General features: G+C 44.4%; 1 protein-coding gene across 3 annotated transcripts in view; it reads right to left on the bottom strand.

The window, feature by feature from the left end:
- COLGALT2 (collagen beta(1-O)galactosyltransferase 2) overlaps positions 1 to 17,979 on the bottom strand; it is a 50,528-nt gene extending 32,549 nt beyond the window's left edge. Inside the window, exon 1 of one of the 3 annotated variants that reach the window (XM_065072762.1) lies at positions 17,650 to 17,979. In XM_065072762.1, the coding sequence (XP_064928834.1) occupies positions 17,650 to 17,906 (257 nt within the window). In that variant the 5' untranslated portion in view covers positions 17,907 to 17,979. Of the gene's footprint in view, positions 1 to 11,213; positions 11,392 to 17,649 lie in introns of those variants that run through there. The other 2 variants (XM_065072765.1, XM_065072763.1) reach the window with 2 other exon arrangements.
- Between the last annotated feature and the right edge of the window lie 272 nt (positions 17,980 to 18,251).

An 18,251-nucleotide genomic window follows, 5' to 3' on the forward strand; every position in this document is an offset into this window, starting at 1 on the left:
TAAATTTGACATTTTGGGTCTGACTTTTCCTCTTTGTTCATCTTTTGAATGGTTAGCAGACCCTCCTCTTCACCACCTGCACTAGACTTGATCTCCACCACAGCCAAAGCAATTTATACAGCCACAGGCTAAAGCAGTCTAGGCATCATTAGAGCTTCAGAGAGCACCCTTGGAAAAGAACACAGCTAGAAGACACAAGTCATTAACCTTCCTGTATTCTGGGATCAAGGAATCAGCACTAAAAAAGCAAAACCAAAGTGTTAATGCTGGCAATACAACCAGCCCTTCCCTTCCAGAAAAAACAACACCCCCCAAGCAGTTTAATAGCCCAACCAATAATTTCTGCAAACCTACAGGATGAAGTTAACTATACACAGCATCTAATGACATCGGACTTCACATTTCTCTTGCTGTATTGCAAATTTGCAGTCAACATGGTGGATTTTATTATCATAGAATTGGAGTATCATTTCGGTTGGAAAAGACCCTTTAAGATCATGGTTTAGTGCCAGAGTTAGGTTATGGTTGGACTCTATGATCTTAAAGGTCTCTTCCAACCAAAATGATTCTACGATTCTATGATTGTCATCCTCTCACTGGCACAGGTTTCAATTGGCATAGAGCAATTAATGCCAGATTTTGCTTTTACCAACATTAAGCTAAACCTTACAGTCACCAGTATGTTATTTGAGAGTTGCACTTTGCTGGAGCCAGCATGGAACCTGAAACTGCATAATTCTGGCCTAACCTTTCTCAAGTAGCCAGTTATACTGGAAAATGGAAGTTGTCCGAATTGCACAGAATAGTACACTGCTTCAAAATAAATGGATTATGTCATATTTGTTGGCAAACGGCTGAAAATGTTTTATACGTAATTAAGCAAGAAATCAGAAAAACAACCACTGCAGCCAAGCAGGAATAAAAATAAATTCAACTTTACATATGCAATAGAGAGTTTTCCTGGATGTAATTTTGTCCATCATGAAGAAACAGCTGGAAAATTAACACTTTGCAAGCATGAAATAGTCAACTTATCAAGTCGAATTTTCTTAACTTCTACCAGAGACAGATTTTCCAGTGTTCTCGCTTCGAATGCTCAAGTGTGCTCATCTTCAGAGTGCCAAGGCCTCCCAAAAACCACGGCAAAGGTCTCAATCTGCCCAAGCACTGCATTGAGGCAACATTTCAGCTTTATTTTGCAGAGAGGGAAACTAAAGCAAAGAGATTAATGGATTTTCTCACATCACAAAAAAGGAGTGGGTGTCACAGCTAGGAATGATAAAAGCCTCCACTCCTTCCAAAATACACACTGAAATAAATTACAGATACTCAGCTTTTGTGGAGCAGTTTACTTAACACATTGACAGAGTTTTTGTCAGGCTAGTGGTAAATTTGTGGCCATGACAATCTCAAGAAAAACTTTTCCTCCGCGTTGCTGTTAAGAAACTCTCAAAAGCTCAAAGGCAAAGCCTCTTTTCCTGTTCAAGTATTTTGCCTTCATCACTGGAAAAAAAACCAAAACAAATACCCTGAGTTTTTGGAGATGTGGTTCTAGATTTATTTTTTAAATCACTGAAGCACTCGTATTGGATAAAAATAAATAAACCAACCCCAAAACACCTCCAGCATTAGAAATACTTTGCACACACTTTTGAGAAACAAGAAGATGAACTTTGCGCAGGAGCTGAGGCCCAGCCTCCAGCTTCCACGGTGCTAAATATGACTTAATACTGCTGTAGTGTCCCAAAATTCGATATTAGGCCCCTGTCTGCTGAGTTCCTTGCTCAACAGACTGCTTCCTTTGCTGATGTGGTGATCCCTCCCCAGCTCCAGTCCACACAGGTGCAAATCACAAAGGGATGTGATTCTGCGTTGGTTTATTAACTGCCTTTCATCTTTTTGTATTTTGAAGGGTGTGCTTCTAAACAAGCTGTCAAACCAGGCGGTTAAACCTCTGTTTTTCCTGCCTAACTCAGCACTCAGGTGGAAAAAAACCACAAGGTTTTTCTGTCTTCTCATACAGACAACAGCACAGAATAACACGGGCATCTGAATTAACACTACACAAACAACCTCATCACTGAACGGAGCTACACGTAAGCAAAGCATTTCTGGTTTTAAATCCCAAATACTTGAGGCTAGCTCAAATTTCCGACCCTGAATCCCTTTCATTTGCGATCTCATGTTTCGCTAAGGCGCACAGGAACCCACATGGCTCCTCCAGAGCAGACATGGGCACATATGTGAGGGACACATGGCTACTGCTTGGTGAACACATGTGACGCTGCAGCTGCCAGAGTCAGAACACATTTTCTCCCGGAAAAAACCGACTCGGGACTCAAACTGATGGAAAACTGGTGCTGCATCAATGGTTGTTTGAACTCTAAAGAGAAGAGAAAGAAAAACAGTGAGTTCTCAACATTTCTCTTGTAAGTCAATAGCTCTGCAGCCTTCTGTGCTGTGTGCATTTCTCATCCCCAACTGAGGGGAAAAGAAAAAAGTGACATTTAAAGTATGGGATTGTCCCCCTTACAGGACACAACAGTGCAATTCTCACTTCCGCTGGTCTGCCCTCTTTGGGGGTTTTGGGAAGCATCACTGGAGAGGTGCAAATTCCGGAGAGAGCCAAGCAGGCTGCATCAGCAAGTGTGGTAACTGCACATGGAGAAGAATGCAAATGCACAATTCATTTTAAATATTTAAGGTTTAATCCTGGCTGCGAATGCATAGTTTGATAGCTAATTCTTTCCCTTTCATTGCTTGGATGTAAATAAAGAGAAGAGATGGGCGTTTAACCTCAGTAACCACTGTCCTGGGTAACTGGAAGCCCCATAAAAATAGATATTTTCTTTATTTTGCAGAGCCTGGTTCCCAGCTATGCCACCTCCAACAGGAAAGATTCACAGCTGAAATACATCCACTGCCAGTGGATGAAGTGCACAAGATAAAGTGCTTTATAACCTCAGCAGAGAAGAGACCCACAGCCATCTGCAGGCATCAGATGTGCCTGTCCCCACAGGGACAGCACCGTTCCCATGCATGGATGTTTGAGCTCCCCAGGGCTTTCAGGCAATTTCAAAGGTTGTAAAACTGGGGTTTTGGAATAACTGACAAATCCATCACAGGTCATTTAATCTGACCTACTGCAGACCACAGACAAAGCAACACTTCATGTTCCTATGAATGAGCAAAAGATTTTAGCATCACCTGCTTGCCACTCAAAACCAACCAAACAAAAACACCAACCCTTTTTTTTTTTTTATCTTGTTTTCATCTGAAACTCTCTTAGGCTCATTTTCTGAAGACCTTCAAATAATTCATCACGAGTTTCATCTGAAATCCATCTGACAGCAGCAACTGATGTGCAAGATCAGCTGCAACCAGACAATGTGTCACCAAAGTAACTGGCCACTAGAGGGATTTCTTAAATAAATGAAATACAGGTCATCGGTTGATTTCCTCATGGAGAAAGGGAGAGACTGAGTCTGTCTCATTTGAGAAAACCATTCTGCTCTCTTAGACATGCACCGGGGAGGCCCAACAGAGCAGGCACTGGCGGGAGGCTGCAGCTCCTGTTTCTCAGGCTCCAAACGCCCCGAGACAGGCAGCAGACACCTCACAGACCATTGCAGCGTGAACTTAATAGTTCTGCCCTGGAACAGTTGGCTAGGACTTCTGTTTTAAAGTATTTCATTAACTTATTCAGATCACATCACCTGATATAAGATCTAACAAGCTGAAATCTCAGTTTCTTTGGCTCCTTAGTTGGTTTCTTTTAAGTATATTCTTAATTTCTATGCCAGAGTTAGCACAGCTTTTTAGCTCCATCTGTGTTGTCTGTTCAAGAGACCTGGAAGAAATATGACTTTTTTGGTTTAGTAGATCTGGAAGAAATACAACCTCCTGAGCAGAAAAGGCTGGAGTTTTGGTCCAGCTGTGTGCCTGAACTGTCATAACCAGATGTTTTTCTTTATCTGTGGGCTGTCCCAAAAACCTACATGTAGTAACCAACTTGGCCACATATTCTGCAGCAGCAACAGGAGCTGGTTGGATTTGTCAGGCGGGTGATTAATACTGTTAGATGTAATATGCAATTAGAGAGACCTCACACTCTTGGAGAGGTAAAAATAATTGAGACTTGAACCCCGCTTCTCCTCAGCACGCTTCCTATGTGGTACGCTGAATTTACGCTCGTTATCATTTGTGATTTAGACCCGCCCCAGTCTAGCTCTGGACACATACTCTTTCCCCCTTAAATTTGCAGCACATATATAAAAACATATGCAATGTTCATAATCAAGGCTTCTGGAAACACCACCAATAGGTGTTTGGTTCTTGTTCTGTGAAACAGAGCTTCCTTCAAGGCTCAGGTATGAGGCAAAAAGTCCTGGCAATAGCCTCAGCTTGCATGAAGTCAGAGCTGAGCTCTGCCAGCAGACAGCTGTGAGCTCACCAGTCTGAAATAACAACTCATTGACAAGGGGTTTTGGGGAAGCAACAACTGACTTGTTTGTGTGAGAAATAAAGCTGGAGGGAGGGGGAGTGAGTGTGTGCTAGGAGTGATTAAAAAAGTGCCACAAACCCGTTCCATGACTTAACAATAATAATTTGCATTTAAACCCTGCTTTAAGTAAAACTAAATCCTTTTTAAAAATCATAAATTAAGAGAAGGTATTGAGCAGCAGTGACATTTTCATATTCCAGTCACACACACTGAACTTATTTCAAATTAGTGTTTTGAAAAATGAGTATAACCAAAGTCTCTGACATCCAGAGCCAGAGGAAAAAAATATTTGAAGAGGCAACAGGCCCAAAAGCAATTATTATTCTCTGTTAACCTATTTAGAAGAGTCTGGGTAGGCTCCTCCAGAACCCTGGAGGAGACATCATCTCAGAGCCAACTGAATGGAAACTCCATCCAGAACCTCCTACTGAAGAAGGATGTATCGTTTGGAGCAAACACCGGCAGCATCCAGAAACTGATTTACGCGAGCGAGTCAAATAAATCTAATGGCATAAGACTGGGAAAAATGAGCATAGTGCTGGTCTACTGCTCTGTTGTTCCCTTGCTTGGTTACAAGAACTGGTTGCGCTGGTGCCTCTTCCCAACCAGGACTGACCCGTTTCATCCTAGGCCCAAGGAAATTTCAAGCCTTTTACTTTGCAAAGAAAAGGTCAGGCCTAAGCCTGTTCCAACCCCTGGCCTAATCTGCTCCTATCTCAGTATATAGCAGCTTGACACTCCCAAATCCTAACCTTGACAAAGGCTGTTCCATGCAGCAAAAGGGAACAGAAGGAATTCACCTCTACCAACATCCCATTTTCATCTGAAGGCACCAAAGAAGACAGAGCCCAGCCAAACTATAGAAGCTATGGAGTTCCAGGCATTAACTCTAGTAAAATTATTACCAGAAACTCCACAAATCCACTGACAGAGAATAAAATGCAATGCACCCAAGTCAACACAACCCTCTTCCCAGCTCTGCCGGCCACACAGAATCCAGCAGCAAATTCAGATTTCCAAATCTCACCACAACGCCCCCAAAACACCCAGTTCAACCCCGGAGGAACACTTTATAATAGAAGATCATAATGCACATGCTCCACCAATATAAGCCCCTTTTCTACATCTGCAGGAACTGCACAGGTCAGAAGTAACTGGGGTTCTCAACACCTTCCACTCCCAAGATGTAACAAAGTCAAATCCTCACCGAGAGATCATTTCCACAATAAAAGAGATTACCAGACATTGGGCCGTATTGACACGACTCCTTCTCCTGTTTTTCAAGCCTGTACAACCCATCAGTAAAAGCAGTTCTTGAATACTTAGTTAAAAACCTGAAAGCGAAGCCCCAAGCTATTCCAGCTGTGCGACACAGGGGTCCCTTTCGTACATGGGAAAAGAATACACCACTATCCACAGACACCAACTCTTTCCCCATCTCTTAGGGCTGGGTTTTGCAGGACCTGCAAGTGTCTCAAACACTAGCCTCAATTTTCACTAGCAGACCCACTGGGAAAAGAACACACTGTACTGACAAATGCAGAACTAAAATAAGTAGAAAGGCTTGTAGACTCCAGCATCCGGACTGGACTCTCAAACTAGGATTTGTTTGGAATTTGTCATAAACGTATTCAAGACACTGGAACACTCTGTAAACTGTAAAAGAAGGGCACAAGACTTCGGTCCCTCCCTAACAATCCTCTTAACTCAGCAGGAGCAGTGGAATCCCGCAGTGACCCGAGGGCCTGAACTGTTGTATTTCCTCACTATAATCAGAAATAAGGGATAAGCTGTACCATATAAAAGACCACACGGTGTTGCCCTCCTGCTGACCACAGACTCCTTGCCAAGCCCACAAGCCTTCTTGAATTCAACAGCCTTGAAACTCCACGTTCCCCAAGCACATATGTAATGCCCTGACCTGCTCATAATCCTGCTGGTACACAGTGGAGCAATCCCTAAAGTCAATCAGAGCCCAAGGCAGCATCCCCGAATGGCAACAGCCTCCCGCCTAACCCTGTGGGCCCTGCACAATTCAGCAATAAACGTATTTTGTGAAGAGCTGGATTTCCAAACCCAAGTACCAGTTCCAGTGCCGGCCGTGGCAGCACTTCTCACAGAGCATCAATCCCTCACCCCCATCCCAGTCAATGGGTATTTCTAGAGAAAATTTGAACTCCGCCTCTGGTTTTTGTACCTTTTCAAGCTCTCTTCTAACTCCTAACACCAATCCTAATTTCAGTTATTCCTGCAGGACAAATTCTCACAAAAAAAAAAGCAAACAGAATACATTGATCCAAAGCAACATTTTTCCCAAACATTAAACCTTGCCATAACTGATATCAGGGACTAATCCCTAAAAGATTGGACCCTAAGCAGGGCAAATAGACTTGAATCTTTTTTTCCTAAACCTTAAACCCACCCCATCTCTAGGGGCTAACCTTAACCATAGCCAGGGGATGAGTCTACAGAAAACTGAACATAAGGTACAGCCCCCTGTGGACACCAACGCATTTCTTACTTCTCACAGCCAGGACACAACACAACAATAACGCCAGCACTTTACATGGTTTATTTTCCTCTCCTCAGATCATATTAATAACTCTAACTCTAATCATGCCCAGGGAACCAAAACTACATCAAGAACCAATGTATGTGCCTTGTGTCATGAGCAACAGCCTCATCTATCCGGAAGCCACCTAAAACTGCCCCCTTCAAGTTTTTTTCTCCCAAATATGTACTGCAACCATGACTCTGCCCCCTTCTGATCACTGTGGTTGATGTAGACTAGTGTAACAAGCACAGTGCTTCAACTCCTTTCCCTGGAGTGTAACATCATCGAGGGGGCAAACCCAATGCTAAACTGGAACATACAACACTGACTCTTTTCTAACCCAACCAAATCTGACAATGAAGCGTGAGGAGCCTTGTTGTGCTGCCAGAGTGCCAAATTTCCAGCCTCTCCCTTCTCACGTCTTCATCCATTTGAGGCCAACACCAACACAATACTAATATATCAATAATATAGCAACACTAAACAAAGTCCTGGTGAACCCAGTAATAAACCAGGCACTTTAATCCCCCTTTTCCCAACCCTTACCAGTAATTCTAGCCAATTCTCATCAAGAATTAAGGAGAAGTAAAAACACAGGCCACCAATTCCTGAAGACACCAGCATTCTTCTTAAACCCTCAGTCTGCAGAAGTGAGAAATTGTATGGCTCCTCCTCTTCTTGAAAATAAAAACACAAGCCTTTGCTCTGGTCATACAGTTCCCACTCTGACTTTTCATCTTTCAATATGTCTTTTTTGAGAGGATTCTTTCTATTCTAGTGTAGTGACTTATACATATAACTGCTGTGCTCTTCACTTAGCTCTAATATTTTTTTGTCACTGCTTTTACGGGTTATAGCGTCAATTACAAATTCTGGTTAGACTACAAGAACAGACACTGTTCATTCAAGAAGAAATGTCAAAAGCAAAAATACAGCCCTCAGTAAACTTAAATAGCATGAATACACCACCCAGCATTGAAACTCCACTGAGTAGCAAATCCACAGTTAAACCCCAGGATACTGGGATTTCGCACGTAAAAATAGGTTTCACACGCCAAAACCAGCCACCCTGAGACATTCCCAAATTAGTACACCAGCCCGCTCTCCATCACTCCTCTCCATGGGCTGTGTTACTGTTGCCGCATTTATTTATCCTCTCACGCTGAGCTGGGAGACATAACTACTCAAGAAAAGGCCTTTCCCTGCAGGCAGGCAGCAAGATAAAGCGGCCAAGGACCAAACCCCGCACAGCTAAAGAGCTGCCAGGGGCTGGGCCAGCGCAGCCAAGGTCAAGGCTCTGCACATGTTCTCCTCTCTGCAGCAAACATTAAACCATGGTGGCTCCTCTCCATTAATCTTTTCGTCTCACTTAAATGCGTTGGTTTATTGTTTTTAATACAAAGATGATATAACATCCCTGCATCCTTATATAAACTGACAAATGCTGATGATTAAATGAGATAAAAGTCTTGCTCCAAAACTTCATAGACCGTCTTCCTCTTTGCCTGCTAGAAATATAGAAGCAGAAAAAGTGTCCTGTCGCTTTTCTTGGTTGTCTAAAGCTCATGCTTCCTAATTAACATCCTTTAAAGACTTGTCACAAGATGGCTTTTTACTATAACGACACAGGGGGTACATCAGTCTGATGGGGGAACTTGCTTAAGTTCACTTCGCTGAAGCCTGGTGGGGAATAATTCAATTTAAAAAATTACAGAAAACAAACAAACAAACAAAGTATTTGCATTTAGCGGTTTAACATTTAGTTTCCATGCCACAATTAGCAGTTCAAAGCACAAATGCTGGAAAACAGCCTTTTCTTCCAGTTTTCCAAAGTACCTCGTAAGGACACAAATGATCAAAAATACTGAATAACTCAAAACTACAGCCTCAAATTCTTCTTCTACCCCCAAAGGTACAATGCAGCATCCATTTTAAGAGCAGCTGTTGAGCCAGTAGCAAAACCAAGATTCTAATCTGCTAACTGAAGAGATAACCACCTGCTATCAGCTTCAGGATAATACAAACTAACACTTCAGGCTTAATGCAACCTAGTGTTTGCCACTGGGCAAAATTCAAAGCAGACTGCAGCCATGCAGAACCTTTCCTCATCAAAGAGCAAAAATAAGCAAACAATCCTTTTAGAACCAAGGGAAGCCTGTACCTTGTCAGGGAAAGAACAACCAACCAACCCACCTAGAAATAAAAATGTATTTTTCCTCCTTACAGGAAAAAAAAAATATATAATTGGGGAAAAGATATATATATGTATATATTTATGTATATATTTTTAAATCAATCCCTATTGGAGCTGAAGCCTTCAACAACAAATGTGAAAGAGCTTATATGAGCCCTACCGTGGCACTGTAGTTTACATGGACTTCCCCTTATCTTCTGCTTCAGCATTAATTTAGATTCTCATTAACTCCAGCCTCACGCTAAATGCATTTTCAGGTCTAGATCAAGATCTCCTCATCTTTAGAAGAGGTCTGTTATTCCTATCAGTGCATACAGACAGAATTAAAGAGAAATGGTTAGAAACCTGCTGATTTCTGTGTATCACAACCTTGTCAGCATCAGGGAAAACACTGAAGCTGCCATTCTCACCAGCGCCAGTGTTTCAAAAGTCTCTGGAAAAAAGGAGCAAGAACTCTGGCAAAAAAGCATTCCCATCCCAAAACAACATTGTATTTGTCATACTGTTTTAACAAATGGTATAGCTATATATTAGTAAGAGGGGAAGGCATATTGACTATGTAAATAATTGGTCAGAATGAAAGCAGGAGATATACCAGCCTTCACTCCCGAATTGGGAGGTCTCATTTCCCAGGATGTCTTACTTATCTCAAATAAACAATCACATCTCGCAAAGCAACATAACAAATACTGCATGAACATCATTGTAGCCCTCTGCAGTAAAACTAAACTCCTTATTCAGCCTCTAGTACAAAAATTAAGCCATTTATTTAGCAGTGCCACATCTGTCAAGAAGAGGATCAACACGTTACAAAATATTATCTCAGAAAACTCTGGTGACTAAACTCCATTTAAAAGCACATACCAGTTTCAGAGCCAGCTGGCAAATGTTTAAAATCAGCATGTATTTTTTAGGTCCCCTTTCTTTCCAGGAAGAAAAATTGAGCCATTCTATGGTAACAAAAGCACTGAAGTTCAAAGACATCAGATATAGATATCACCAAAACCAATCATTTCTATGTTTAAAAACTGGATTCAGGCACTAAGTGCAGCAAACTGTGCTGTCCCATTAAAATAAAGGTCCTTTTTTCTTTACTGATGAGTTATTAGCAGTGCCACGTGCCTGTCTGAAGGAGCTGGCAGAAGATGGCCAAAAATCCACCTTGTAGAGAAGGCTAACACATCTTTTTATTCCTGTCTATCTTTAGCCTGAAATTTTGATGCATGTGGGCCCCATTAAGTGCACATCCACCTTTGGCAATGAACATCATCAACGTACACTACGCTTCACTAAAATAAAGGAAATTAAATGCACAGAAATATACTGAAATAATATTAAGCCTGAGACATCCTCCCCCAGGAAGGAAATTCCACTGTTGCCCATATGGGTCGGTCAGGGAGTCCCCCAGGACCAAAGAACAACAGCGAGCGCTGGCAACAAGCAGCTCCAAAGTTCTGCACACCATGTGTGTCACACATCTATTTTTAGAGCATCCTGACCCAGTACGTGAAGACTTTCAGTCCCGGGGGACTCAGATAAATAATTGCAGGCGTTGTGATGCTTTATATAAACATTAAAAAATACCCTTAAATCTATGGTTCAGTATACATCCTGCCCTGCTAGCCCCTCTCCAGTCCCTCAAGCAAAAACTCCTTGTTTTCCTCTCCTAAGGCAGGCCCTGGCCGTACATCCCAGGAACTAACTACACTCCAGCTGTGCTCAAACATCTGGGCTATCTTCTCCAGGAGTCTCACTAGCAGCAATCAGGCAGCTTTCTGAAAAGATGACACGCTAAATTTAGCAGAAAGAAGATGCAAAATGGAAAGGATTAAAAATAAAAATGCAATTGGCACAGCGGTCTTCACGCAAATTTGTCTTCAACCCACAGGTCTGCCACCCTGCTAGAGTCACCCTCAGCTGGTAAGAATTCCCAAAACACTCCTTGCCAGTGACTGTCTCACCTGGAACAGGTTGGCCAGAGGTTGTGGAGTCTCCATCCCCGGAGATATTCAACACTTGAACTGCAATGGCACCGTGCAGCCTGCTCCAGCTGCGCCTGCTTTGGAGACAACCTCCAGAGGTGCCTTCCAACCTCGACCGTTCTACAATATCCATCGGCCCTGGGACACCATGGTTGGAGAAACACTGTGGAAGGGAAGAGGCTTTTGTCCTTGTAAAGAGAGAACAACAGCAGGAGCTACACAGACTTCACCTGGGTCAGACCTAACTGATCCCTGCTTCCAGCTTGACCAGCAGTTAAGCAGCTGAAATAGTTTATATGCCAGGAATGTATAGGTGAAATCGCCCTTTTTTTTTAAGGGGCAAATTAACTCCAGCACTTTACAGCCAACAATTGTTGCAGCTGGTCCTTTGACTCACTCCCACAGCAGCCCCCCAACCCCCCCACACTTGGCTTCAGGAAACACCACCAGGCACAACCTTAACTGGCTGACGAATGCCATATTAAAAATAATAACAATAATAAAAAATAAAAATAAAAACTAGCTCTCCCTGATCTTTGCAAACATCCAAAGGCTTATCATAAACAACCAGCTCTGATATCAAACTCCATCCTGCTGGGTTTTTTGTGACAACATATGATTTGGTTCTTAGGGACACAGTTCAGTGGCAGCATTAGGTTAATGGTTGGACTCAATGATATTGAGGGTCTCTCCCAATCAAAGTGATTCCATGATTCTGTTTTATTGGCATCTCATCTCTAAACACAGCACCTGCACTACAAGGCACCAGGGAGACAATTAGGCAAGTGACAGACAAACAGGTAACAGGGTAGACCCGTCTCAAAATGTAGTTGCCAAACGATAGCAGCCCAAATAAAAAACAAACAAAAACCCACCACAAACCAAAAATGAAAAAAAACCACCACAAATAAACAAACCACAAACACAAAAACCCCAAATAAACAAAAGACACCCACAAAAAACCTCAAACAAAGCCCCAACCTTCAAGCAGACACAGTGTTGTATATTCACTAGTCTTACAGAATTCCTACACATTTCAAGATGCCATTTTTACAGTATAATCCTCTCACCTCTGGAGGGCTCCTTATTCATTTTATGAAAGATCCAAATATTCACATTCAGGTCTAGAAGACCTTAACAAAAACTGTAGGGCAAGATGCTCCTTAATGACACAAAAAAGGCATCAGATTCCAGCAATTTGTGAGCGCAGCAGGAAAAATGAACAAACTACTGCTACCCAGCAAATGTTTGCCAGCACACAAATGATGTTTCATGTTTCCCTGCAAAGTTTTTAGCTGAAAAGCACTTTAAATCCTGCCATGCAGACCTCAGTGAGGCACAGCAGTAATTTTCAGCTTCCTTTCAAATGTTTCTACTGAACAATTTCATGATGTCATTAGCTTAAGTTTGCCAGGATTAGATGAGGGAGACAAACCCAAAGGACAAAAAAAAAAAGTTATTATGGATATTGGGATGGGACCTGGTTTTCTGTTTCTTCGGTAAATTTACCACACTTTAGCGTAGAAGTGACCTCAGCAAGACGACTCAAGAAAAGTCAGTTACGAATTCTATCTCTGGTCTTAATACATTCAAGAATCTTGTGCAGGTTACTTAACTTTTCTTCCCCAATTTCCCCAGCTAGGAAATGGAAGTATTTTATTCCCATTCTTTCTTTTGATGTAGTCATCCAAAAGCAAGTTCTTTGGAAGAAAGGTTCTACGCAACATCTTGCACAACAGGATCATCACATCAATCATAACCCCAAGGCTGGGCAAGTCCCATCTCGCTCTTAGCCCCACTTTATCTTATTAAAGCTATATATTAAATACATTTAAAATATCTACAAACATGAATGGGAAACTAAATTCAACAGGTTTAAACGACAAGGCAAGCAAAACGTTAAGTTTGAATATTGTCCTGTGGAAGCCACAGCACAGGTGAGTAAATTTTAAATAGATCCAAACCACCTGTGGACAGAAGCACCAGAGCTGGCAGACTGGAACTTCAGCATTCCAAAGTGATTAGTACTGACCCTGAAGACTAAAGTGACCTTGTTGCCCAAATGGAAACAAGGACAGAAACAATACACAGCGAGTAATAACACCCATTAGAGTTTCAAATGATCCCTGCGTCCTACAGGAAATTGTCCTCTACGTAGAAATTTTCACATTTAGAAGTAAACTACTGAAGAATAAGAAAATGCTCAGATAAAGTACCATTGGCTAGTTGTCGACTATCAATATATAATTAGGAAAGTTATAATTATTATACTGATCTCATCAGCTTCTATTTTCAGCTACAACTAGTTCTTTTAAGTTGAAACTATTCGCTCACTGGAGCCAGTGTTACAGTATATCCACTGATCTCTCATCTGGGATTTATTCCAGCTTTCCACCAGTCTCACCTATGGTTCACATTATCATTTCTGAAATACAAGCATACTCTAATTTGCAAAGCAGGCACAGATTTTCAAGCACAAAAGAACCTAATTATTGCTTCCAAACACAAACTCATTTATGCAGGCACTTAATCCCCAGGTTAGTAAGAGATGAGAGAGAAGATAGACCAAACTATGAACTAACAGGTATTTAAAGATGAAATTACAGACAACTTTCTTTGCTATACCATCACCTAGCCTGAGGCTAAGGGAAGCGTAAGCCAGTGTGTGATAAACTGCTGAACACACATGCTTTTACTTTCCCCACTACAGCTAAGATGAACCTGTCTGGAAAACAAATATTCCTCACCTATAATTTAATGGATCTCAAATAAACATTGCTAATGTTCAAAACAAAACAAGAACCCGAAACCACCCAAAAACAGCTGAGGCATGCCGACCGTGCAACTTCTGGGTCATTTTCCCTCCCTTCGCAGTTCTCCAAAACCAATGCAAACACTGCACTAAGCCTTCCTACCGTGCCCAAGTTCCCCAGCTCAGCTAGGCTGGGTTTGCAGCTTAGTGTCACTGACATGGCCCTGAGAACAGCTCGGCCCAACTCAGCAAACATACCAAGCACTGCCACACAAAGACTGTATTAGAACACTCCCTAGATAAAAAAACAGCTTGACTTGGGTCCAAGAACCATGTTTTGTTAAGGCTCTCTCCTGTTGCTGGGCACTAGCCTGCTTCTCATAATATTACATACTTTTTTGAGCCAAACGCTGGCCAGGCTTTGCACAAGAACCTGCGGGGAGGGCTGTGGCCCCTTCCTCCCATGCACAAAGGGACGAGTGTCACCTCCAACATTACCCTTCCACAGCTAAACAAGCACCAGCTTGAGGAGCAGGGAAAGACGCTGGGTTCTGCTGAGAAGGTGAGGAGTCTTTGCTGGTCCCACCTTGGTGGCCAGTACCAAAGGCTCACAGCCTAGGGCGAAGTCTATCTTTGCAAGCTAAGCAGGGCCAGGACAAAGACCTGAGCACTGTTTCAGAGTAATAAAATAATTTTGTTTGGAAGAGACCCTCAAGGTCATCGAGTCCAACCATTAATCCAACACTGGTGCTACCCCATGTCCTGAGAACCTCATGTCCGTCTGTCCAACCCTCCAGGGATGGTGACTCCAGCACTGCCCTGGGCAGCCTGTTCCAATGCCCCACAGCCCTTTGGGGAAGAAATTGTTCCCCACATCCAACCTCAACCTCCCCTGGTGCAACTTGAGGCCGTTTCCTCTGCTCCTGGCGCTTGTTCCTGGGGAGCAGAGCCCGACCCCCCCTGGCTCCAAGCTCCTTTCAGGCAGTTCAGAGATCAGAAGGTCTCCCCTCAGCTCCTGTTCTCCAGCTGAACCCCCCAGGTCCCTCAGCCGCTCCCATCACACTTGTGCTCCACACCTTTCCCTTCTCTCAACTCCCTCCAGCACCTCAAGCGCTTTGATCACAGAAATCCCCACCATTAAGTCATTAGTGCAATCTGGGCTGATCTCCCAGACAAAGGTGGCCGGGGTTAACAGAGGCCAGGAGGTAGTTTGGGTGCAGCTTCCCGATTCTTGGAGGGGAATGGGAGGAAGGAAGGAAGCGTTTAACTGAAAGAACATGGGTCACAAGGCGCCAGTTGGCCTCCTACCAAACAGCCTGCTCGAGTCACTAGCAAGTCCTTCATGGTTTCTCACAACCATAGCAACTGAAAAAGTCAGAATTAAGACCAAAGGGAAGAAAGGGAGTACAACACCACCCAGTGTAACTCTTTTGCTCAGTATATCAGGCTAACGATGATTAGTTGATGAAGGTTACGAAAAGAAAATTCAATGTCTGGTTCAAACTCGCTTATTGTCTCTTAACCTGTCTTTACTGTCACTCATAAAACTTCCACCCCAGAAATCTGCTTGAGGAATCCGCTGCTGAATTTAAGCCCTTGAGCAATACAGAGAGCATAGGTGAGCTAAGGAGATTATACGTGGTTTCACTTTTAATTCTCGAGACCTACATTTGTGTATTTCAAAGTGTTGACTTAATACTTTGAAGCAGAATGTAAGTGCCAATGAAGGGACACGACTCTCTGACAACCATCACTTCACAACCCTTCGCACCAAGCTATGCCAGTTACGCAACGGCACAGGGACACAGCTACATCGTGGAAATTATCTGTTGAAAATTCTGTCAGGCACAACATCTGAAACGCAATATGCTTCCAGAAATTGATTGTATCGTTTCACTTTTCTCAGGAAACTAGAGGGATATCATATGTGAGCCTTAACCATGCCCTGTGTCTGTGCAATCCTTTTAAAAATTGATTGATATAAGAATCTTAGCATATTTTACATGATCTTACACTGTTACTTCATGAACAGTCCCCACAAATAATTTCAAACAATATTTCAGAGACCTTAAGTAAGGATAATACAAGCAATACACTAAAATAGTTATAGAGGCAACCAGTGCTCTGCAGGACTTCACAAAGAAGCCAGATTTATTCTGCATTTCTACAGTGAGAGGCATTTCAGCCTGCTCTGGTGATCAGATCTACATTTACGACTCTCACCATATTTTATAGACACCAAGCTCAGCTGAATCACAGTCCATATTTAGGGTTCGACAATATCTATTCTTGCACACATCTGCTAAGATGAAATTCAAACCAGCAAGAGTTCTACTGATACAAATGAAAGCAGAGTCATGGACCCACAACACAGATGAGATTGGCATTCAACCGCTGCCATACACCAGCTTGTAATTCCATAGCCACATTCGTGTGGTACACCATGTTCACGCTGATACCACAATTTGCTTTGTGAGTCCTAAATTCAAAATGGAAAAAAAAAAAGGCTAAAAGGAGCCATGCACTGGTTATATCAGCCACTGATTTTCTGCAAAGACCTTTAGAGTACTCAAAGAACAGCCATGTTCCTGAAGCACAGAGAAACATCCAGTGCTGTCTGCTTAATTACACTTTAGTATCAGTGATGTGGCATCCAGAGAGGTGCTCCCCACATCCCTTTATACAAAGTAAAACCACTTTATTGACTTTTTAACAGGAATCTCCCCACTGACTTCCAGTGAACTTTGGATTTGGCCCTATAGCTTCATTTCTTATTTTACACAGTTACCATACTTAAAAATTTTTTTGGGTCCCTCCAAGCAATTCCTGTTCCTCCCACCATTTATGTCAGACTGAGGGGGAAAGTTTGGGGTTTTGCTTGTTTTTGTGGGTTTTTTTGTCTTGCTTTTTACCTTTAGAAATAAAGGGAAATTGACCAGTTCCCAAATTGCCCTAATTCCTTCATGCGGACACACATTTGATTGCCACAGCTGCCCCCATGCTGTGATTTCTGAATACATCTTTGAGTCCATCTTTCAGACCACAGCCTTACAACAATGCTCCTTTTCAATGCCCATCCGCACCTCCCCGGCCTGTCTGCTCTCCAGCCTTGCCAGAGCCCGACCATCTCCCCACAAAGCCCGGTATTTACCAGCCTGGGAGCAAAGCCCGGCTCGCCGCACCGAGCCCTTCGCGTCTGTGGATTTAGACAAATACTAAGGCGGTGAATGTTCCCAGGCTTCGGGCCAGCTTCGCTCCGAAAACTCCTCTCCCTCCCACACTGCAAAGTCGTCTGGCTGCCCTGGGACCCTTTTCCCCGAACACGCGGGTCGGGGGGACCCCTCACCGGGTGGGCAAGCTCCTTCCCAGAGACCCAAACTCCGGCTACCAGCGGGGGCTGCGACCGGGTTTTGCCGCCGCCTCCCCTCGGGCTCGGTCGGGCAGCGGTACCCGAGCCCCGGCTCCCGGTGCTGCCCCCGCAGAGCGGGACGGGGCGGCCAGAGGAGCGGAGACACCCCCTTCCCCAGCACAGCCTCGCTCTCCGCTCCCTAAAACACCCGCTCTCCCCGCCGGAGCCCCCCCGCCAGGCACAAGCAGGGGGGAACGCGGGGGTCTGAGGGCACCCGGCGGCCTCGTATCACCCCCCGGCCCCGCTTCCCTTACCAGAGGGCGATCCTGCTCATGGGGTAGCGCAGCCGCTCGATGCAGCCGAGGAAATGGGGCAGCGTGTGCGCGGCGTTGCGGGCGATGATGGCCAGTAGCACGGTGGGCTGCAGCAGAGCCGACTCGGGCAGGGGCTGCGGCTCGGGGCTCGGCGGCGGGGGTGGAGGCGGCTCCGGGGGCAGGCTGGCCCCGCAGCCGCCCAGGAGAAGGAGGAGGAGAAGGGGCCGGGGGGCTCGGGGCCCGGCGCTCGCAGCCATGATGGGCGCGGGGCGGCCGCGGGAGCCGCGCCGGCGGTGCGGGGCGGCCGCTGCAGCGCGCCCGGCGCCGCTGGGGGGGAGAAGGGGAGGTGGATGATGATGGAGGAGGAGGAGCAGCGCTGCCGCCTGCCCAACCCCGCGCCCCCCGGCCTTCCCCCCCGCATCAGGCGGGGTGAGCCAAGTTGGATCGGCTCAGCACCTGGATGGCTGCGCTTAGCGCAGGCTGCACACACCTGCGTGAGTCCGGCCCCGGTAAAAGGTACAAAAAAACTACATTTATCCAGCGAGGTTTAGGTTGGAAAGAGGCGTTTGGCAGTTCCCATTACAGCCTGCCCTCCAAGTGCA

Source organism: Columba livia, chromosome 8 (assembly GCF_036013475.1).
Source record: "Columba livia isolate bColLiv1 breed racing homer chromosome 8, bColLiv1.pat.W.v2, whole genome shotgun sequence".
NCBI classification, from domain to species: Eukaryota; Metazoa; Chordata; class Aves; order Columbiformes; family Columbidae; genus Columba; species Columba livia.